Genomic DNA, 23,885 nt, shown 5'->3' with positions numbered 1-23,885 from the left:
AACTTTGGCATCATCCCTTTCAGACCACTCAACCCAATGCCACAGTGACCACGGACGCTTCCCTGATAGGGTGGGGGGAGCCATTTTCAGGGAAAGACGTTCCAAGGCACGTTGTCGAGCTTAGAGGCCAGCCTGCATATCAGTGTTCTGGAGTTGAGTGGTACTATTAGCGTTGCAGGCATTACATCCGCTTCTTCCCCCGGAACGATTGCAGTTCATTCAGACAATATGCCATTAGTCTGGTACATCAACAAGCAAGGAGGAACCAAATCCCTAGCCCTTATGTCAGGAGGCCATGAGAATTTGGCACTGGGCGATGGATTCCAATGTTTTCTTATAGCAACGCACATCACGGGGAGTTCCAACGTGATTGTGGACAGGTTGTGCAGATGAATTCTTCTTCCACGAGTGTTCTCTCAATCTCAAAGTTATGGCAGAAATTTTCAGCCGATGGGGCCAGCCCTGCTGCGACCTATTCTCCTCCCCTTCAAACAACAAATACAGCAGCTATTTTGCCCTCTTTCCCCCCAGAGACGCTCTGACTCACGATTGGCCCACGGGTCTCATCTACGCTTAACACTCAATTCCCTTGATGCCTCTGTTCTTAAAAAAGCCACTCATTTGAGATGAAAGGTGATCCTTATTTCCCCATTCTGACCTTGTCAAGTGTGGTTCCCCTTCCCTCCGGCCACATCTGTTACAGCCTCCATGGATCCTGGACACTCGTCCAGACTTAATTTCTCACCCCCAAGGGTTGATTCACCCGAATCTTTCCACACAAACTGACGGCATGGTTTCTCCACGTCTGTAAGTTGTCAGGCAGGAAGCCCTTTCCTCACCTATTCGCAATATCATTCTGGCCTCCCATAAGCCATCCACCAGAGAATTTTAGAGATAAATGGAAAAGGTTTTCTCTCTGGTCTAAAGAATGGATGTTTAGATCCAGTCTCAGCCCCGGTCACTGTCATCCTTCAATACCTTTTCGAGTTCTTTGAAAACGGAGCATCAGCCTCTACCATACGAGTCCATTTAGCAGCAATTTCCAATTTTCATAACTGAGTACAGGGCAATCCCAATTATGTCCATTTGCCTGTGCAAAACCTCTCAAATGAGTGTTTCACAGCAGACCTCCAATTAAGCATCCCTTAGAGACGTTTAATCTCTCTAGTACTGCAGTCTGTCTCTCAACCCTCTTTTTCAGCATTCTGCAAAATGTGATCTCAAATTTCTGTCATGGAAATCTCTTTGGTAGCTGTCACTTCAGCTTAACAAAGCTCAGAATTACAGGCCTTGTGCATCAAGATATTTCATAAAGACAGAGCATCTCTGTGTACTAATCCATCCCTTCTCCCCAAAGTGGTTTCTGATTTTTCTGTGAACCAATCCATCGAACTCCCTGTGTTTTTTCCGAACTGTTCCAATAAAGGAGAATACTGCCTATACTCGGATGTGCATAGGCAACCACGTTTTTACCTAGACAGGACTAAATCTATAAACAAGACAGACCAACTTTTTATTTCCTTCTCTGGCCCAAGGATGGGATATGCTGTGTCACAAATCATTATCAAAGTGGCTCAGATTGCCTTTTCATACTCTCGTACAAATGAGCCTAGCCCTCTCAATATCTAAGCACATTCAATTTGAGCTACAGCAGCCTCTGTAGCCTTTCACTCCAGAGCCTCTATGGACGACATTTGCACAGCAGCCATTTGGGCTAAACCACACACTTTCATCAAACATTACAAGTTGGATATGGTCTCCAGGGGAAGAGCAGCCTTCAGCTCAGTGGTACTCAGGAGTGTTCTTCCATAAGGGCCACCCAGGTTTCTCAGGAAGCTTGGGATTCTGTCCCATCAGTGATGCATGGAAAGAAGATTAACAACATTCAGATTAAGAAGTTATGTCTTACCATAACGGTCCATCTGTGTTGTTGATCTTCTTCCATTCATCACATCCCCACCCTCTGTGACCCCAGCAAAGCCTCCTGTTGGATCTCATGGGTCCATGTGGTGTGTCGGGGTTTTTGCGCAGAAACGGCCTCTGCTCTGTTTCTATATGTCTTATGCAAACTTGATCCGAGGTAACAGGGAGAAGGGCATTGTGGGTAGCAGCTTAGCTCGAGTTTTTGGTGTACGTGAGCTTTGTATTAGCCCGACATGGTTCCAAGGGGCTTGGAACCGAACCAATCCGTGATGAGTGGAAGATCATCAACAACACAAATGGAACGTTATGGTAAGACACAACTTTTTTTCCCCCACTGAGAAGTACATGGACATTATATGGTGTACGTAGTTTTTTATGGTGCTGATTGAAGAATATGCATTTTGATTTTAATGAAATCTGACTTGTTTCAGTGTTCGCCCTCCAAAGAAGAGCTGGAAGAAGATTTTCAACCTTTCTGGTGGAGAGAAGACTCTGAGTTCTTTAGCTCTTGTTTTTGCTCTGCATCATTACAAGCCAACTCCACTTTATTTTATGGATGAAATTGATGCTGCTCTTGACTTCAAAAATGTCTCCATTGTTGCATTTTATATTTATGTAAGTTATTTTTCCCTTGGTTGCAAGACTTTCTTATATTGCTGTTTCCCACTAAACCTTTCTGAGCGTAATATACTTGGTGTGTGATTCTTCAAGTTTGCTTATAACTTATCCTGTTTTCAGATATTTTGGGTTTTATATATATATATATATATATATATATATATATATATATATATATATATATATATATATATTTTTTTTTTTTAAGTTTTCATATTTGGCAAATAAGGTAACTTTCATGAAGGTAGTCCGAATAGTTTGAAAATATGATTTTGATGCAGGGCTCATGAAGTAAGCTATAAAAGATAGTGATTGTATTCTGTTTTGCTGCTGCATCTCATTGTTTTTCAGCACCCGCTGTGTAACCTCATCAGTCATGTTGGTGGGTCCAGTGTCCTCACATGGTTCTTTAGAGCATCTTCGTTCCTACATTTGTAAGGCCATGCTTCTGTTTGGCTTTGTATATATCATTCCTGTACTATGTGGACAGGGTGCATACATTATTTTGGTAATGGTTTGTTTTAGCTGTTGGCACAGTTCATCTGTCTACAGCTTTCATCATTTTTAAACTGTTCATGTTCAGTGTCCAGGTAGTGTAAGTCTTCAGAGTTCGACTGCAGTTGTGTTCATTTTCCTGACAGCAGAAGAAAGTAATCCAGTTGGCTCTACATTTAAGCGTATTTGATTTTCTACTTTCCTTCTATTTTTGTCCTCATCTCCGCTTCACCTGGCCCATGTGCTCTTGAATTCTTTTCTGAATTCACCCTCTACTATCCATTCTAGTAGTCTGTTCCCTGGGTCTGCCACTCTTCCCCACAAAAAAATATTTTCAAAGGTAATAAGGGGTGGGGTTGGCCTTTACAGTAAGCTTCTTACAAAAGCAGCTGTTCTGTCTGCTCTGATCAACCATGCATAATTTCCCTGACTTGTAGTAAGACCTTCAGCTCTACTAGTGTCTAGATTTAAATTTGTCCTGTCAGTATACTTCAGACAGATTTAATGGTTGCTGAAGATGCCCTTCCATGACAACAGGATTCTTCACTAGCTATAGTTCCTCACCTTACCCATAATCCACAGTTCTTGTCTAGATTCTGCAGATGTTTCCATCATTGGCACATAAATAAGTTCTGCCTTGTTTGAAGTTAGGAGTGTTCAGTCATCTTGTGCTTCAGATAAGTGCTTAGACTTTTAAAATATTCTTGTATAACCACGTTTCATTAGATATCACAATTGCAGCAGGTATCGTGGTGCTTTCATTACTTAAAACTTTTACCTCACTATTCCCCTCTTTTATCCCTTCCTTCATCAAATATATTTATTGATGTATTCTATTTTCTGATTTCCTTTCTTTTTGCTAGCATTAGCATTTTTAACTAGCAATTTTTAGATATTTCAGTTATAAAAATTTCTCAGTAAAATGGATACAGACTGTATAGATGAGGCTTTTGTGGCCGCAAGATACAGCCCCAACACCTGTATAGACTTTTGTTTGTCTTTGGATCAGTCATCTGGACTTGAGACTATTTAATCTGTAGGAATTTTAGTACAAGGACGTTTGCACCATGCTGAGAGACTAGGCAAAGAAAAAAACTTTGTTTACTACTAAATGTTATGGCCAACCCCCACCACCACCACCCCCCCACCAGTTGACCCTACAAGTTGCCTAGTGTAGGATCCAGCCCTCCAACAATTTGAGCAAGAAGGCATGATGCTCACAGTTGTTGGGCTTAAATTCCTGGCTCCCCAAAGATATTTTCAGAGAAAAAGGGAGCTTAAGAACATGATTTTGACCGTCCCAACAAAGGTAGCATTCCAACAGGAGTTGACAAGGTAGAGTGAGCTTCTCTAACTGCTGCCGTCCAGGAGGCAGAGGGAAACTGCACCAGCAAGTATTCTCTGGTTCCTTCTAGGGCCAAGCAAGTATGTACCGTAAAGTTTCTTGACTACCATACTTTGGATGCAGTCAGGGGATGGCCAGTCTCTGTTTCCACTAGTGGAAACTACTGGACGTATGCATTACAGTTGGATCAGGGTGATCATATTCAAAGACTATAATGTACCATTTTCACAACTATCCATAAAGCCCTCCCTTTCAACCAGCCATGGTGGGAGGTGCAAAACTGCCTGTTTAGAGAGACTTCCAGTAGGTCACACTACACCCAAGAGGATCAAGTGCTTCACGATTCATGATTCTTGGTTCCCAAAGAGACATAGGACCTCAGACTGAATCTAGTCTTTAACCATCGGAATCAACCTGTAAAGAAAAATTTCTGGATGATCATTGTGCTGTGCATCCTTACCTTGTTTGCAGGCAGCAGATTGGATGCGATGATTGGCTCTCTAGGACACCTACTTGCATATCAAGAAAGCCAAATCATCCAGGGAATTCCTTCACTTTCAGGTTGGAGCCAGTCATCAGTTCGTAACCCTACCCCTTCATTTCAAACATAAGCTCCCAGGTGTTTACTAAGTTCATGACTCTAATCACCATCCACATGTAGCTGCTGAAAATAAACATCTTTATCTGGATGACAGGCTTATCACTGTATCCACAAAGGAGGAACTAATCCTTACAAGTTAATACTTACACCAGCTGTGTTTATCCTTTGGGATGACTATAAATCTAACAAAGTCCCAAATGGAACCATCCCAGAATCTCTCATTCATTGGATGCCAGTTAGACACTGTACTGACAGCTGCCTCTTACTTTGACTGCCAACAGTATTTCATCCTTTAACAAATCTGTGCCACACCTAAAGTGGTATACAGCCACAGTTCTCTGGGTTCTTGATTTTGCAGCAGCTACCATACAAACTGTTGTACATACCAGATTCCACATGAGAATTCTTCAGTGGGCCCCAAGTGTGGTGGTATCAGTCAGTAGAAACTACGATCAAATGATAGTTTTCAAAGTCGTGTTTGCAGCACCTGTCTTGTTGTACAAACCAAGAAAACTCTACTGCAATATGGCCATTTATTCGGTCTGTAACAAGATCTTCTGTAACCATAGACGCATCCTGTTTTTTTTGCAGGCATTTTAAGACCTGCCCCCCCCCCCCCCCCCCAAAAAAAAAAAGGTGCAGTTTCCACCCTACTTGGGACATTATGGCAATAGTTTGGTACATCAGCAGATACAGTGTAAAACTATCTTACCTTTGCCGTGAAGCCATGCAGGTTTGGAAGTGGGCCATATTAAGCCATCATTTGCGACATAAGCAGTCATACATGTATATAAATGAAAACAAACCACACTGACACAATCCTAGTTGCAAGCATTTTACATCACAACCCATACTGACACGCTCCCAGTTGCAAACTATACAAATCACTGATAATTTACCTAGTTTGCCCTATAGCACTATTGTCTACACTAGCTAAAATCATGGAAAAATGTATACACAAACTACTTAACCATCTCCTCCATAACAACCTACTAGCTAACACTCAACATGGATTTAGACCTTCACATAGTACTACCACAGCACTACTTTCTTTTACCAACACCATCAACTGTGTAACCGTAACAACAACAAACTAACCTCTTCTCTTTTCCTAGACCTGTCAAAAGCCTTCGATATGGTAAACCATACACTTCTACACATATTAAAATCCCTTGCCTTGGATTTCTCTTCCTTAACCTGGTTCTCATCCTATCTTGAAAACCGACAACAAGCAGTACTCTTGAAGAATTCTCTATCTGCTCTACTACCTATCTCTTTAGGAGTACCTCAAGGATCTATACTAGGCCCACTCTTATTCTCTATCTTTATTAATGATCTCCAATCATCTATCCAAAACACTACCTGTATACAATATGCAGATGATTCTACCATAATTTGCACAGCTTCCTCTCAATCTGAGCTCCAGTCACTTACACAATCTACCTTTTCAACCGTTGAACAGTGGTTCTCAAAAAGATGCCTTCTCAACCCCAAGAAAACTAAACTATTACTATTCTCACCTACCCACAAATCTTCTCAACCAAACTTGACTATTACTGCAAGTGATAATTCCCACATCTCCCCTGACTCTACTACCAAACTGCTTGGTGTTACTATTGATAATAATCTTAACTATGATTATCACATCAATAACACTATAAAAGCAGTTAATAAAAAGATTGGTTCACTGTACAGAATTAAACCCTTCCTTACACCCGAAGCACGGACCACCTTATTACAATCACATCTTATCTCTACCCTACTGTATGCTTCCTCTATTTACACTAATCTCTCTAAAAGCAACCTAAGGAAACTGACTACATCCTACCACAATATAGCTCGTTTTGCCACAGCATCCCAGTATAGAACTCACCACTGTCTAAACTTAAAACACTTACACTGGTTGGAACTTCCTAACAAGCTTATCTATCAACAACTCTTAATAGCACATAACATTCTATACCAACCATCAAAAACACCTGCTCTTAGCAACCTCTTGACTCCCTATAATAACTTGAAACAGCTGCGCTCCGCCGAAAAGCTACAAGTCAACACAACTAGAATTACAAATTCTGCAGGTAACTGCCTTTTCTCCAACTCAGTAGGCAAAATATGGAATAACCTCCCCTCACACATTTCCTCTCTAGCCACCTTTCATCTTTTTAAAAAACAACTTCTTTTACACCTGAACAACTTCTGGCTCTGCTCTTGTACCAATCCTGACTAACCTACTTTCTTCTTTTACTATCATATTTCCTTATTTCAAAACTGTAATCTTTCTCTGTGATCAGAAATGACTTAATGACTCTACTGCTACTACTGTTCTCATATTTCAAAAAAAAAAAAAAGGTACAAACAATGTCTTTTACAAGTATGTATATACATTTTAAACTATGTAATACCCCATCCTCACATATTTGTACTGTAAGTAGTTAATGCCTTTCTCAATACGTAGATGGCACTATTTGTTTTTTATTACTTGATCTAGACTAATATGTATGCATTTTTGCTCACTGTCTGTGTCACAAGCGTTTATTGTAAATGTTTAATTTCTATAACCTTGCTTTAATCTGTGGAGCTTTTCTCCCCGGGCCTGGACTAGCCCGGTCAACAAATGTAAAATAAATAAATAATTTATGTCCTCTCATTGTTTCTTTGTGACTTGCTTATCCCAGTCTCTCTTCACAATCCTTTGTAACCTTCTCCGGTTGATAGTTATCTTGCAGTATTTTATATGCTCTACTAATTATTCCCTTTTTAATGGCAGCTTCTGTTAGAGATTCGAATAAAAACTCTACCAGTGAGGTCTTTCGTTTAGGACCCCCATGTTTTTCTCTTTGCCTATACTCTTATCAATCCTTGATAGGGAAGTCATTCTCTAACTGCAGTCCAAATAAATGCATGGCATCTTCCCATTCTGTCTTCTTTCCCTTTCTAGTTATTTGTTCTCAATACCTTGGTTCCTTTGCCAATTTTCTCCAGTGTATTCCAGCCCACTGTTGTCTTTATCCTAAATTGAAGACATCCGTATCAGCAGAATCTCCTTTCTCCATCCCCATGTTGGCTTAGTTCTTATAATACTTTCTGCTACTTTGTGGATATAATATTCTGCATCGTTCTTAAGGGCCTGTATCCAAAATCCCAGTCTCTCCTTATTTCTTGAGGTTCTCCCCTGTTTCAACATCATCCTTTTCCTCTTTTAATTAGTTTTCTGTTTGTGCTATGTATAAGAGCCTTAACTGTATAGCTCTGAAATACCCCTTCAAATTGGGTAATCCCAATCTGCCCTATTCTACTGGAAGAATCAGCTTATCTCACTTGACTCTTGTAGTCTTCCCCTCCCAGATAGTCCTTCAGGTCTGATGTTATCCATGTCACTATTTCTCACTCTTAGGTCATAGGATCCGACTTAAGATCTGCGCCGAACTTCTCAGGTGGCTTCTAGGCTCAAGCTCCTCCCATTCCCATGATCCCTTGCTCCCCTGTAACCCATCAGATCTCATTTGCCATGCTCAGAATTGGACGTGATTTCTACTGGCTCATCTCCAGTGGGGGGGGGATAAGTGCTTTAAAATTTATTTAATTTTGGCTAAAAACTCTCTTCTAGTGAATTTGTAGTTTTCTGTAGCTTTTGTCCTTCTGGCTTAGTCTGTCATTCCTCCCCTACTGTTTTTCTTTTTTGCAATAGTGGTTTAAGTTTTGGCACCATTTTTCTTCCTTGGTTCCTTAGGCTTTGAGTAGTAGTACTTTCTCAATTATTGTCTGTTGTGGTGTTGGTCTTTTCCTCTTTGGTCTTTGCATTTCTCCTGGTTAGCGATTTAGGCGTATCCCTTGTGTTTTGATGCTTGGTTTGCACTTTTGTCATTTTGGACAAACCAGTCTGCTTTAAAAGGTGCTCTGTCGGAAGATGTCCATGTCCAACTCTCACAGAGTGCTTCTATTGTTTGGCAGCCAATCACCTGGAGGTTGAATCTGATATTTGTGCCGCATTCAACCCCAGGGCTTTGGTCGAGCTCCAGAACAAGATGTTACTGAAGGCAATGGTCCAAGGGGGGTTATGTTGGCCCAGTCTCTGGCCAAGCTTAGATGCTCTGACCACAAGAGGAAGGCCACCTCTCTTCCAGGGTCATCTTCCTCAAAGACCACCAGGCTGTCTTATCCCAGTTCCTTGGCTCCGTCAGCTTTAGCTCTGTCTGATCAGACAACCTTGGATCCCAGGTCTCGTGACTCTACCCCCAGATCCAAGGCTTCCGCTCCGAGGCCTTCGGATCCCAGGCTGCGGGAGTCTACTCCCAGGTAAAAGACCTCCGGATCGAGGCCCATGGATCAGACTCCTTCAGATCAGAGTCTTGTGGGGTACAAACGCTCAATTCCTCAATTGTCCTTGGATCTGCGGCAGTCAGATCTGGGATCTCTCTGATCCAACCACTGTTAGAGGACTCCCCTTCAGGTTCTGGCTTGGGGCAGTCCCCTTCTGCTTCCAGGCACAGAAGCTGATCGCCTGAGAGGCCTGAGTGTTGGGGGTCCATGTATCCATCCCCAGCTAGGTCCTCCTCCTAGGCCCTCGAGGAGCTTTCTCCCCTCTGATATGGCTAGGATGATTAGGTCCCTTCCTGAAGGTTCAGATTGAGTTGGGATTCTTGCTTCCCCGGCCCATCTGGTTAGGGGCTCTTCTACCCCTTTGCTTTCATCTCATCCAATCCAAGTGGTTTCAGACTTCCAGGCCCTTGGACGCATCAAGGGGGAGACAGGAATGCAGAGAGCTCATTCTGTCTACCCAGCTTGGGTCCCTGACTTCCTTTGCTCGTCCTCCCCCAGAGCAAAGTCCTGGGCCGACCTTTCCCACCAGAGTCATTGGGTGAGGGCTCTGGTACTGTTTTTTCAGATCGGTCCCTTCCCCTTGGTGCTTCAACCCTCGACAGATTGGGGCCGGTACTTTCCAGAGGCTGGAAGGCGCTGGCTTGCTCTGTCCCCTCTTTTCAGGTGGGCCTGCCTGCCAAGAGTGAGGATGGGGCATTTTCCAACCTTTTGGTCTTCCGAGTAGTAGAGAGGACATTCTTCTCCACCGGAGTTACCTCCCCTGCTCTCCAGGGACCTCCTAAGCCCCCTGAGAGCAGACTGTTTTCATTTTATTCCTGGTCAGCCCTCTCAAACTAGCCTTCAGGTGGGAGCAACCCCCCCCATGGGGTTCCTCTGTTTTCCGAATCCTCCCCCGAGCCCCTCCTGGAGGAGTTATTTCAGAAGAGAGCATGCAAGAGGAGGCACGTATAGAATCTCACCAGTGATGCAGATCTCTATGAAGGGGACGGGTCCTCCAGATCTCTGCCTGAAGATGTCTCCTTTGGGGACATCTTAGAAATCCTCAAGTCGAGGGGGGTGGATGGTCTTTCCTACCTTCCATGTTCCTGAAGGCTTTTGGGACGGAAGCATCTACCTCCTAGGTCCCTCTCTCCTTCCCACCCCTCCCCCACCGATGAATTCCTAGACTTCAAGTCGACAGGGCATTGAAGAAGCTGGATGCTATGGAGTCTGTACTGAAACGTGCCAACAAGTTTGAGTAGTCGTCCGGACAGGTAGTTTAGGTCAAAGGGCTTGCCAGTCGAGATTATAGTAACTGCCACCACCGAAAAGTAGTTTATCAGGTAAGCAGTCGCTCTTTATGTCTCTGCTGCTAGCACCACTCTGCAGGACCACGAGGAGCTTGGCTGAGTAGTAACAAGCGCAAAAACCGCGCCAAAGCGGGTTTTATACAGGGGGACTTGAAAGAGCTAGAAATTGGCCCAAAACGGCCAATAGACTACCAGATTCTTGTGCTGGGAACACTCCTCCAAGAATAGATAGGCTGCTCTAAGCTCCCCACTCACAATGGTGAACAAAGAAGCCTCCTTTTATCCAAGAAAGGAAATTGGCAACACAGGAACTTTCCAAAAGTCCAGAATACAGCAAAGCCTGTATATGGACTAATCTAGGTCAGGAAAGGCAGGAAACAAGGATCATTTTTTTGTTTTTTTCTTTTTTTGTAAGCAAACAGCAGGAAAATGCAATATATATGTCAGGATAGTTAAATCTTGAACCAAAGTATTTAGAAGCAAAAATATACAGACGCTTAATAGTGCGTTGGTTAAATTTAGCACAAAACCGACAAGACATGTTGTGGTCAGGGCTTAGGCAAGGAATACAGTACAAATAAAATTCCTTATGTGGTACTTGCTTCCCACAAGTAATACAATTATTAACTTTTACTGACATCGGTAAGGAGCAAGAAAAAAGTTTCCCTAGCGGGATACTTAGCTTTAGTTTGAAGACTTCGGTTCTTGAACTCAAAAACAAAAATTTCAGGTGTTGGCCGACCGGCACTTGCGTACTACTATTGACCAGACAAGGAAGATGGCACGTTCCACTTTACTACAATACCAACATTCGAAGTCCAGTGACTCATCCAATTCTGTCCAGCCGATTAGGTTGTAACCACTTTTGGCAATAATACATTTAGATTCAGGGAAATCATTAACAGACATTGGGACATTTTAAAGTCTCATGAACTCCTTAATGATATTTTACCAGACCAATGTGCTTTCTCATACCGTAGCGGTTGCACTATACATTCTCGCTTCACTCATTACAAGAGATGCACACCAGTCACAACAGTTCAAACTACTTTATTTGGTGACCCTTTGGTGGGATGTTCCCCTGTGGACATTGTAGTGCCTGTGAACACATTCTTAAAACCAAGGAATTTTCAAGCAAAAATGCATATCAGGTATACAAGATTAACATTTTTGGGAACTGTAGTTCGGATTGGGTCATTTATTTAGCCACATGTACCTGTTCCTCTTTTTATGTTGATCAGACGTCCAAACCATTCAAATTGAGGATCAGTGAACACCTCAGTGCCATTAGAAACCACCATTTTTCCAATGCCCTGTATAAACATACCATCAACCATCCAAATGCACTTTTTAAATTTATTATAGATAAGATCCAAATGCACAGGAATTTCAAAGCAGGCTGGCATGATAAACTTGACAATATGGAAACTATGTGGATAACCAGGTTAGGTGCTTTGTTCAAACCTGGATTAAATGAAATGGAATAATGTCAGCCTACCTCTTTATGCATATTGTTGATTGATTTATTTATAAGTTTATTTGCACACATGTCAACTTTTGTTATAATGATATCAAGATATAATAGATAATAAATATATTGGTATTTATGACGTGTGTACATTTAAGGTATTTATTTTCTCAGCAATATGCCTTTAAATATTTTTCTATATAATACCAGGATGTTGGAGCTGCTCAACTGTTGATCATTTGTGGTTTAGCACTGAAGAAGGCTTTTTATAGCCGAAACCGTTTTGCCTGCCAATCAAGATATAACACTCTTGGTTTGGAAGTTTATTCAATAATAAATGTTTTTTAGCCTAACTACCATTGTGCTGGTCTGTTTTGGGATTTACTTTCTGCTTTGGTTTGGACCGTGCACTTAGTCCCTCGTGCGTGTTTGGTTTGTTTCTAAATAAAAATCTGCCTAAGCAGCAGAGACCTCCAAAGCAAACATCCAAGCAACCGCTACCCCCAAAACAAAACACGTGCAACACATAGTTCACAAAGCCAGTGTGCCGAACAGTCGCAGCCCGTAAGGCTAAACACACCTGATACACTTGTAATACATGATTCTATCGTCAGGCACACTAACGTCCCGCTCATCAGGCTGAACAAGGAGAAGGTCATGGTGAGCTGCCTGTCTGGCGCTAGGATCCGCCACATAACACAAGCACTCAGGTCACTCCAAGGCAAGTACAAATATGACTCTGTCCATGCTGGTGTGAATGACCTGAGACGTACCTCCCTGGACTACTTGAAAAGAGACTGAGAGGAGCTCTCTGAGCATGTAGCCCAGGCCGGTATGACCCTGACCTTGAGTAGCATCTTACCCTTACCAAGAATGATGCCACAATATGAAGACAAGATGATCAATTTCAACAATTGGCTTAAGTATTGGTGTCATTCAAAGGGGATCCAATGCCTGTCAGCCTGGGATGACATGCTCGACAAGCCACGTTGCTTCGCTAGGGACAGCTTGCACCTGTCACCCCTGGGCTTTCGGATATTGGCAAAGGCTCTTGCCACCCCCATAGTGCCTTTTTTAGGCAAGGCTCAAAAGACAAACCCACCTCCATAGGTATCACAAGGGAAAAGAAACTAAGTGTAATGCTACTCAACGCCGGAAGTCTAAACCTCAAGATGCACGCACTCGAAACTCTCCTCAGCATGGAGAACATAGATATCTGTGCAGTAACAAACCTGGTTCAAGGCTCCCGAGAGCACCCCAGCACTACCAGGTTATACTTCATACCATACTTTTTGTCCCCAAAACTCGGACCGAGCCACAGAAGGAGGGGGAGTATCAGTATTCATCAAAGACACCCACACACAGCACGAAGCATCGGAGACTATCCATGTGCAACTAACAGTGGGTAAAACTGCCTTCCAGTTTATAGCCTGCTACAGACCACCCTCCCAAACCCAGGAACCCCACTCGGCCTTCCTGAGAACACTGGAAAATATGAAGGTCTCCCCAAACACCATTATATTGGGCAACTTCAACTACCCAAACATAGACTGGGAGTATTACTCTAGCTCCAACACCCTAGCCCAAAGGTTCCTAGAATTTATAAACTCAAATGCTATAGAACAACTTGTCACCACGCCCACAAGAGGGGAAAACGTACTGGACCTGATCATCACCAACATAGGGACTCTATGCTCCAGACCAGAAATGTATCCCTCACTGGTAAGATCAGACTATAAATGAATCTCACTGGATATCCACATCCCGACCCCACCCTCTGCCCAGAAAACCACAGTGAAAAACTTCTCCGAGGTAGAATCCTACAAAGCCCCCAGGCCTTTGGAAAATACGGCCCAGACTGCAGAATCCTGTATAAACGCATTCTATAAACTCTTTCAGGAATGCATGGATCATGCAATCCCAAATAAAACCAAGACCCAATCCCCCAAGGGCAGGCGTCCTGTCTGGTAGACCCCAGCCATAAACAAACTATACAATAGAAGGAGGAAGCTACTGCACAATAGAGCAAAATCCCTAAAAGGGAAGGCATCTCTGATCAGTATTAGCAAAAAACTACGAGCACTCATAAAATCATCTAAGGCCAGCTTCGAGAGAAAAATTGCACAGGACACTAAAGATAATCACAAGGCTTTCTTTAGTTATGTTAGGAACCTAGGTGGAAACTCCCGGATATGCTCAGTTAGTCCAAAATGAGAAAAAATGCACTGAACCCACAGACATTGCCAACATCCTGGCTGACAGGTTCAGTGCAAACTTCTCCCCATCAAAAGATCAAATATCTATCCCAGCAGAGTGCTGCCCCCCTGACATCTCAGATGCTCAGGTGAGAGCCGCCCTCTCCAAAGCAAAAAACACAGCATAAATGGGACCAGACGGTGTCCCGGGCTGCGTCCTACATGAACTCCAAGAAGAGCTGAACCCCAACATAAAGCTACTGTTCAATCTCAGCCTTACTACAGGATATGTACCCAAAGAATGGCGTACAGCAACAGTGGTCCCTCTCCACAAAGGTGGTGCCTCAACAGATCCTGGAAACTATCAGCCCCATAAGCCTGACTAGCTTGGTCTGCAAAGCTATGGAGAGTATCATCATGGAACTCATAAATAAAGATATTGGGGACCTACAGACACTGGATCCTACCCAGTTTGGTGTTAAGGGCAGATCCTGCCTCTTAAACCTGGTTGATTTCTTTGAAACGTCACCAAGGCCATTGACGAGGGGAAGGTGGTCCACACAGCCTACCTGGACCTCGCCAAAGACTTCGATACAATACCCCACTCGGGCATCATAGATAAGCTCTCCAGCTTAATTATGAACCCCTATGTCACTAGATGGGTTGCGAACTGGCTCAAGGACAGAACCCACATGGTCAGAAATGCTGGAGCCATGTCAGACTCCAAACTGGTTACAAGTGGTGTCCTACAAGGCTCAGTCCTGGGACCTCTGTTCGGTATATATTTCTCAGAGGTACAGGCCGACCCGGGAGGACTCTGGCTGACCAAGTTTGCAGATGACTGCAAACTAGGCGCCATAATCGACTCTCCAGCTGACACAAGCATCCTCCAAAAGGGTCTCATAGAAACAGATAACTGGTGCCAGAGCCATGGCCTCAAGCTAAACGCCAAAAAGTGTATAGTCATCCCCTTTGGCAAAAACAAAGTGCCCACAAATTACCACATAGGTGGTAATCCATTAAGTATGGAAGAAGTAATTAGGGACCTGGGGACCCAAGTTGATGGCAATCTCTCTTTTGACAACCACGTGGCCAAAATGATTAGAAATACCTTCTATATAGCCCACCTAATCATGAAGGGATTCACATCTAGATCAAGGGAGGTCATTGTGCCTCTTTACTCATCCCTCATCAGGCCCATAATTGAATACAATGCCCCTTTCGGGATGTACCTTACCCGACACCCGCAGCAACTAGAAAGACCCCAAAAGTACCTCACCAAGAGGATCAAAGGGCTCAAACAGATGCCAATATGCTGCCCAGTTAAAGAAACTCAAGCTCTACTCGGTTGCATACTGCCTGCTTAGAGGCGATCTGTGCCTCACGTATAAAGCCATGTCCAACCCGGAATTAATGGGCATGCTGCACCTCAGAAAATCCAAATCCCAACGAACTATGCGCTGGAGGGACTTGAACCTCAACCCAGAAATAAATAGGACATGCTGGAGGGATAGATTCACGGCTATTAATAGGACGTGCTGGAGGGATAGATTCATCACCCAAAGACTCCCTATGCTGTGGAACAAAATCCCGGTACATGTGAGGCAGAGCTCCTCGCTGGCCTTGTTCAAGAGAAATCTTGACCAATGGATGGGAGATCGCAGATATACCCCAGGGATTACCTCAGTGTCAAATAATGGGTATAGTTCCCCATACTAAACTAGGCTTGTAAATGCCCTCGGGCAGATAGCCTAGTATGAACCTATAACCCAGAGGCTCCCTTCACACTGGAATAGAATCCCAGTCCAAGTTAGGCAGAGTCCCTCACTGACTCTCTCCAAGAGAAATCTTGACAAGTGGATGGGAGATCGTAGGTTTACCCCGGGCATCACTTCTGTGTCACTGCTAGACAGAGGCACCGTAAACTAACCTCGAAAAAGGGCATAGTAAAACATTTAAAATGGGTGGCGAAAGCCAAACACACACTCTGGCTAGGCTTGCAAATGCCCTAGGGCAGATAGCCTAGTATGAACCTATGAAATGTCTGTTAGCAATCCGACTACCGGAATTCACAAAAAAAAAAAATGCGAAGAAAGACAGACTGAGGTCCAAATCCGACGACTAAGCATCTCCTAAGCCAGTCGCCGGTTCGCCGATGCTCAGTGAGGCGCTTTCGCAGCCCCTGATGCCCGCTACTTTTGAGTCGCAGGCCTCTACCGAGACCAACGAGATTCTTCAAGTATTGAACCTATGGATGTCTCTCCCTTGGATGGGTCAGGAGCTGCTGAGCAGGCACCGGCTTCTGAGGGTGTTTTCAGGCCTAAAGATTTGTATATTAAACAAACGCCATCAAAAACAAGACCAAAACCAACTTCTATGTCTACAAACCGACGCATGGGCCACGTGCTCAGGCCCCTATGCCTAAAAAAACAAATAAAATGGCTGAGGATTTAATTACCTTGATTAGGGGTTCCCAACCCTCTCCTGCTACAAGGCCTAGGCAAGGCACTGATTATGAATCTCCATGTCAGGTTTCCATTTCTTCTGATTCCTCTTCTGATCAGGAATTTTCTGTCCCCCCTTATGAGGACTCTGATGCAGAAGAATCCATCCCTTCTGCTCCTCCTGAGGATTTTTCTTTGAGAGACTTTGCATACCTTAATGGAACATTTTCATTGGGAGAGTCAGGATTTTTCAGAATCCAAAAAGAGGCTTAGGGATTTTCATCTTCCTCAGCATAGGCCTTTGGCTATACCTCCTGTTTTAGACATTGTTCATGTGTTGTCAGAATCCAGCATGGCTCCTGATTCCATGCCTCCAGCTCCTAGTAAGCCAGACAGGTATTAGGGTTCCTGACTCACACAAGTTTCTTTTCAGAAATCCTACTGCTGACCCTGAAACTATTTCTCAGGGTCCCAAGGGTGTTAAGCCTTCTACTGCTAAAAATCCTACCCCTTCTGATAGAGACTCCAGGGCGCTGGTTAGATGGGGTAAGAAGGTTTATACGTCTGCAACCCTGGCAATCGGGGCTTTAAACTGCCAATTTCATACGCTTAAATATCAACAGCATGTTGCGAGCTTACTGAAACAGAAAGTGATGTTGATTTCTGATTGTGTAGAAAATAGAGTTACAGGATTTATTGCATTCAGCTGAACAAGTTGGAAAGCATACTTTGCAATGTGGTTTTGATTCCTTGGAGGCCTCTTGCAGGACCGCCGTAACTGGATCTGTGACTGCTTGGCTCAAGGAGCAAAATCTGCCTGATCATGTTAAAGCTAAATTGTTGGATGCTCCTTTACAACAGGACAGTCTGGTAATAAGGCAGAAGAGGTTTTAAAAAAGATGGAAGACCAAGCTAAATTTATGCAAAATGTAAAAGATTTCTTGCAAGTGCAGCCTCCCAGGTTCAGTAGGCACTGGCCTACTAAGAACTGGTCCTTTCCAGTGTCCGACAGAGCCACTCAGGTCAAACCCAGACGCTCCAAAGGCTCCAGGTTTCAGTCACAAGGATCTTACAGGACAAAACAATGGAGGTGCCTCCACCTCCAAATCAGGAGGTAGCAAAGCATCACCCTACAGTAAACAGTCGCAATGACTTTCCTCTGCCATCTCCAAGCACTTATCTTTTGGCAGCCCCCTTTGGGAGGGAAAGTAGCACTTCATGCTCAAAATTGGCATCTAATTACCCAGGACAAGTGGGTCTTAAATATGGTATCCCAGGGGTACACATTTCATTTCCACACATTGCCAGTTCCAAACGGATGGCCAGATCTGCCACCAAATCAGTGGGCAGAGGCCCAGAAACAAGTAATGTCCCTCATGGATATGGGGGCTATTCAGCCAGTACCAGAAAAGGAAAAAGGACAAGGGTTTTATTCAAAACTTTTCCTGGTACCCAGAAAAGGCAAATCATGGCGTCGAATTCTGGACTTATCCATTCTAAATACTTTCCTGGACATTCCAAAATTCAAGATGCTGACTCTACGACGCTACTGCCTATGCTAGGCAAGAATGCCTGGTTGGTAACTGTAGACTTGAGGCATACCTGCATATCCCAATTGGGGAATCTTGCAGAAGATTCCTCCGCTTCGAAGCAGGCTATTTGTATTACCAGTTCTCTGCACTGACCTATGGCTTACCTACTGCGCCCAGGGTCTTCACGAAGTGCCTGGCACCAGTGATTGTATTTTGCAGGCAAAGAAATATTCAAATTGTTCCATATCTGGACGATTCTCATTCAGGCAGAGGACAAGGACACTCCCAACATCTGGCGCTTGTAAAAAGGCTTCTAACATCCCTAGGGGTACACCATAAATGAAAAGAAATCACAGCTGGTATACTCTCAAATACATTCCTGGGTGCAAGCTTGAATACAACTGCCCAAATGGCTTACCTCACGCCAGACAAATTCAATTGACAACATACTTCAAACAAGTGGCAACAAAAACCCAGCTATCTGCAAGACAAATTCTGCAGGCTTTGGGGTTCATGGCATCCTGCAATCTACTAATTCCATATGCAAGACTGTATATGAGGAAACTTCAGTGGTACCTAAATAGCTTATGGAGTCAACATTGTCACAGCCTGGAAACAATGATTCCTCATTCCCTGCCTGCAACAGGAGTTCCTTTGGTGGGCAGAGGCATGTCACCAAAACAAGGGACTGTCATTCATTCTACCCCCTGCCACCCAAACCATGACTACAGATGCATCAGACTATGCTTGGGGGGCCCATCTGGCAGGGAGATGCGTTCAGGGTGAATGGAGCCCAAATCAAATGTATCTACATATCAAGCAGAAAGAAATGCTAGCTGTACAGAATGCTCTGAGCCTTCAAGGACTTCCTTCATCCAGGACAACTACTGATAAACGGACACCACAGTTATGTGGTACATAAGCAGGGGGTACCCACTCCTACCCCCTTTGCAGACTAGCCATGGACTTTTGGAACACAGCCTTGACTTACCAGATACATCTTCAAGCTCAGTTCCTGCTAGGAAAGCAAAATACTCTGGCAGATGACCTAAGCAGAAATCTTATGAACCCACACGAATGGAAACTGGATCCACAAATCTTCAATATGTTGACACGAAAATGGGGGAGCCCAGACATAGTTTTGGGGAAAGGCAAATAGATCTATCAGTTGGACAAATTATGCACAAGAACTCATCACAAAAAAGCTTGGAAAGTGGATGCTCTATCCTTCAGCTTGAAAAAAAAACATTAGTCTATGCCTTTCCCCCTCTGCTGTCCAAGCTCTTATTAAAAGTGAGACAGGAAAAAAAACAAAAATGATTGCTCCGGACCGGCCTCGCCAACACTGTTACCTGCTTCTAAGGAATATGTCACACCTTCCTCCGTGGTACTTGCCTCAAACACCTTCTCTATTGTCTCAGCAGAACTATCAAATTCTTGACACTCCGCTCCAAATTCTGAATCTTGCAGCATGGCTAATCCACTAATTTCACCAATCACATCTCTTAGTAAACCTGTAATGGGATGTCATTTTGGAGGCTAGAAGGCCTAGTACTAGAAAATCTTATGCTGATAAACGGAAGACATTCTGTGCTTGGAGCCAAGCACAAGGAATAAACACAGCAAAGCCCGATATTCCCCAGATTTTCCAATATTTAACTGAGATGGTTCACAAGGGCCTATCTTTTTCTTCAATAAAAATCCAATCCTCTGCCATCTCGGCTCATTACAACACAGAGCCTCCTCTCTTTTCTCATCTGCTAAAGCAGTACCTCAGAGGGGCCAAAAATTTAAGACCTCCCAGGAGAGCACCAACTCCTGCATGGAACCTCAATTTTGTGCTGCGGACATAAAATTTCTTTCTTGGAACACAGCCTTTCTTTTAGCAGTCACTTCAGCTAGAAGGGTTTCAGAACTACAGGCTCTCATGGCAGTGGAGCCTTTCATTATCTTTTACCCAGACAGGGTGGCCCTCTGGACCAATCCTTCTTTTATGCCTAGGGTGGTATCCAGTGTGGCTCTTAACCAGACTATTCACCTGCCAACTTTTTTCCCAAAGCCGCAGAGCAAGGGGGAGTTAATTCTGCATTCATTGGATGTACACAGACAACTAAGATTCTACTTAAACAGGACAAAATCTCTAAGAAATTGAGCAACTACTGGTGGCATTTGCTGCAGGAACAGAGGGGAAGGCAATATCAAAGCAGACTATATCAAAGCAGACAAGCGATTGTATTTGTTTTTGCTACATGCACCATGGTAAACCTGTGCCCAAGGGGATCAGATCCCATTCCACCAGGGCTGCTTCTGCAGCCTTTCTCAGAGGGGTGCCTACCAGCGACATTCTAGAAGCTGCTACTTGGAGCTCAGTTCATAGGTTCACAAAAGATTACCATTTACCTCTTTTTTTCTAAATCCAGGCAGGCTTTGCCACTGCAGTCTTGCAGGGCCTTATAGCTGCTGCTAATGATATTTAATTCCATCCTCCCATCTATAGCTTTGGGATTCTACCCAAATGTAATGACTGCAACAGTGAAACACGAAGAACATAGTACAGTTGTGTACACTTACCATAAATGTAGATGTTCGAGTGTATTCACTGTTGCAGTCCTGGTTACCCTCCTGCCGGCCCCCTTTCTTCTCTATTAATTATACCTCTTCTTTCCTTCACTATGCTCAAAAGCCTTTGTGGTGTATTTGCTTTTAGTTGAAGGTAAATTTTTTGTGTTCTAAAATGCGTGTGTGTGTGTGTGTGTGTGTGTGTGTGTGTGTGTGTGTGTGTGTGTGTAGATATATATATATATATATATATATATATATATATATATATATATATAATTTTTTTTTGCTCCCCATTTGGGGGGCTGAATAAAATGGTGTCTGTGGTTTTATACCCCTGACGTCATGGAAGAGGAGACTGCAACTGACGCTGGACCCAAGACTTTTATTCAGGCCGACTGAGGGCAACCTGCCAGCAGATTACCCAAATGTAATGACTGCAACAGTGAATACACTCTAACATCTACATTTATGGTAAGTGTACACAGCTGTACTTTACAGCAGGATCAAGGCATGTCATCCTAGACCTTTAACATCTACAATGGCATATTAGAAAAGGGTTGACTCTAAGCATTCTGGAAGCTGCTACTTTGTCCTCTGTATATACATTCACAAAGCATTACAAACCAGATTACTTTTCCAGGTCTAGGACTGATTTTGCTAGTACCAATCTCCAGGGGCACCTGGATCCTTCTTTCCTCCTTCCAAGTTGGATAAGCTTTGGTAATCACCCCATATAGCCAACAGACTACTGCAGTAGTGAAAATGATGACCCATAGTACAGTTGTACTTCCATAACAGATCAACACACTTACCAGCCTCCCCCCTTTTTTGTGTATAGTTTCTTTTTTGGGATATAAAGTTTTGGATTGCTGCTGCTGTCTTTAGTAGTTCAGAATGTGTAAGCTCACTCTTTATGGACAAAGATGTTCCTGAGGTTTTCTTCACTCTGTTTTATCTCCCTCCTTTGGGCTGATCAATAAACTATTAGTGTGAAGATGTGGGAGGAAGCCAAAGCTTTATGAAGCTGTCCAATTGTATTCTAGGCAGGATGCCAGCCACATGGCCAAAGTGTTTACTGCAGCTTCGGGGCATTAAACTACTTTTTAAGCAAGTGTAACTTGGATATGTGTACATTTTGAGGTTTGTGTACACTTCCTGGCAACTTAACTTCATATTTCAGTCAGTGGCATTTTCTGTGAAAAGGGGCTTTTGAATTATGGGGAACTGATGTGTACTGCTTTTGCTTTTACTTCTATGATATTTGGAGGACAGTGTGTGGAATTTTGTTTATATACTGCTTCTGGACACAAGTGACAACTTGCCTTCCAATTGACTTGTTCCCATAGCACTTTCTAACGCAAACAAGCTTCTCCCTTGTTAGTAACACAAAAATCCTTACTAATCTTGCATTTCTCCTCCCACTGTAGTTAAAAGAAAAAAACAAAAACCTTGTCTGTACTGTGGGCTCGGTCTGTCTCAGCTATTGGTGGGTGACTGCAGTGGGCATGGCTTGTACCTCTGACCAGATACTGGTTCATAGGGACACTCGTGTAGTACCTTCTGTCCTCTTGGACCAGAAGTTAACTGTCCTTTGCGGCTGTTCCAGTGTCCATACTGGCTATAGGGCAATGTCATTTTTATCTAGGGTTTTTTTTTTCTGGGAGGTTCTTTGCAGGGTGTGTTTGCAGTAACAGAAGATCTGAAGTAGGAGATTCATTTGTCTGCAACCTGTGGGTTATGGATCCGATATCGGATCCGAACCGGCATGGTTTTCCAGCTATGGATCCGAGCTCTCAGCTCCTCCCCTCACCCATAATGCCCTGCTCTCCCTACATGACCTCAGATCTAGTTTGCCGCGCTGGTGACCAGACTGGATTTTAGAGCTCTTCAGCTAAGTGTATTTTCTTGTATTTACAAGCGTTAAAATTTAAAGTTTTAGTCAGTTTTGTGTGGAAGTGTTAGGTTCCCTTAGCACTTATTATTTAAAAAAAAAAAAAAAAACCTTAGAATGTCTGAAGCCCCTAAGGCTTTCTTTTCGAAGTGCTCCGAGTGTGGCCATAAGCTTTCTCCTGCTGATGGCCACACTCGGTGCGTTCGATGTCTTGGGGTTTTACACCTCACTTCTGGATGTTCCATTTGTGCAGGGTTCAACCCCAGGGCATTGAAGGAGCGGAGGTCGAAGCTAGTCCTGGCGGGACTTCTGCCCCCGGACACGGCTTCGGCTACCGCTCCTTCAGGGGGTTCCGTGTCCTCGGTTCCCTCCTCTCCTGCTCCCCCTCCTCCACCTGGGACTCAACCTCCCTCTAGTGGTTTGGAGGAGAGGGAAGCAAGAAAAAAGTACCGGAGAGAGAAGCACCATAAGCGGCGGGCCGAGACCTCTGTTTCGGCCCCGCCTGTCAAGCGGGCTTCTCCTCCGGCCTCCTTGTCTGCCGTCTCTCCCCCTCCTCGGCTCCGGTCTCCGTATGCTTCTCACCGGGACCTGAGGAGGAGGAGACCCGATCTCCGTCGAGGCTATCGAGGAGGCACTCAAGGCCTACCTCGGTAGCCTTGTCGAGATCTACATATAGTTTATCTGACGCTGATCTGGACCGGATGATGAGAAGGTTCATCCAGGCCCAGATGCAGATGGGAGTGCTCCTGCCCCCCCCCCCTCTGGGGGGGAGCTCGACCCCTTTTTTCAAACCTATAGCTCCTTCTCTGACCCGCTACTCGGGTTCGGAGCGATTGGAGCCGAGCAGCCGGGCGGGGTGAGTCGGCGCCGATAGTACTAGGTACTTCGGATCCGACCCTGCCCTCGAGTGCTTCGGATCCGACCTCTCGGAGCCTGGATCCGAGCTTCGGATCCGGGGGGATTAGTGTTCCTTCAGCGGCATTGGTGTCTGAGCGCACTGCCCCCTCGGATCCGAATGCCTCGGCGCCGGCTCCGATCCACTCTTCGGATCCGAGGGGGAGCCGATTGTCGGATCCTTTGGTCGAGGTTGGCTCCCCCTTGGCTTTTGATGTAGTGGAGAGGGCCCTGTTGAGGGTTTCCGGACCTCCGGCACTTGCTTCGGCTCCGACCCGCGCTCCATCTGCACTGGGTCAGGCTTCCCC

The 23,885-nt window shown here is 44.3% G+C and overlaps 1 protein-coding gene across 1 annotated transcript in view; it reads left to right on the top strand.

Annotated features, from left to right (window-relative positions):
* The window catches only part of SMC4 (structural maintenance of chromosomes 4), a gene marked incomplete in the record, with an annotated part of 1,657,727 nt that overhangs the window by 1,512,002 nt on the left and 121,840 nt on the right, over nt 1–23,885 (top strand). Inside the window, 1 exon segment of the mRNA XM_044070462.1 lies at nt 2,355–2,538. Coding sequence (XP_043926397.1) covers nt 2,355–2,538 — 184 coding nt within the window.

This window comes from Protopterus annectens, chromosome 4.part1 (genome assembly GCF_019279795.1).
Source record: "Protopterus annectens isolate FY-2018-M chromosome 4.part1, PAN1.0, whole genome shotgun sequence".
Lineage (NCBI taxonomy): Eukaryota > Metazoa > Chordata > Ceratodontiformes > Protopteridae > Protopterus > Protopterus annectens.
Note: the sequence above shows the minus strand (reverse complement) of the source record. Positions and strands in the feature narration are given on the sequence as shown.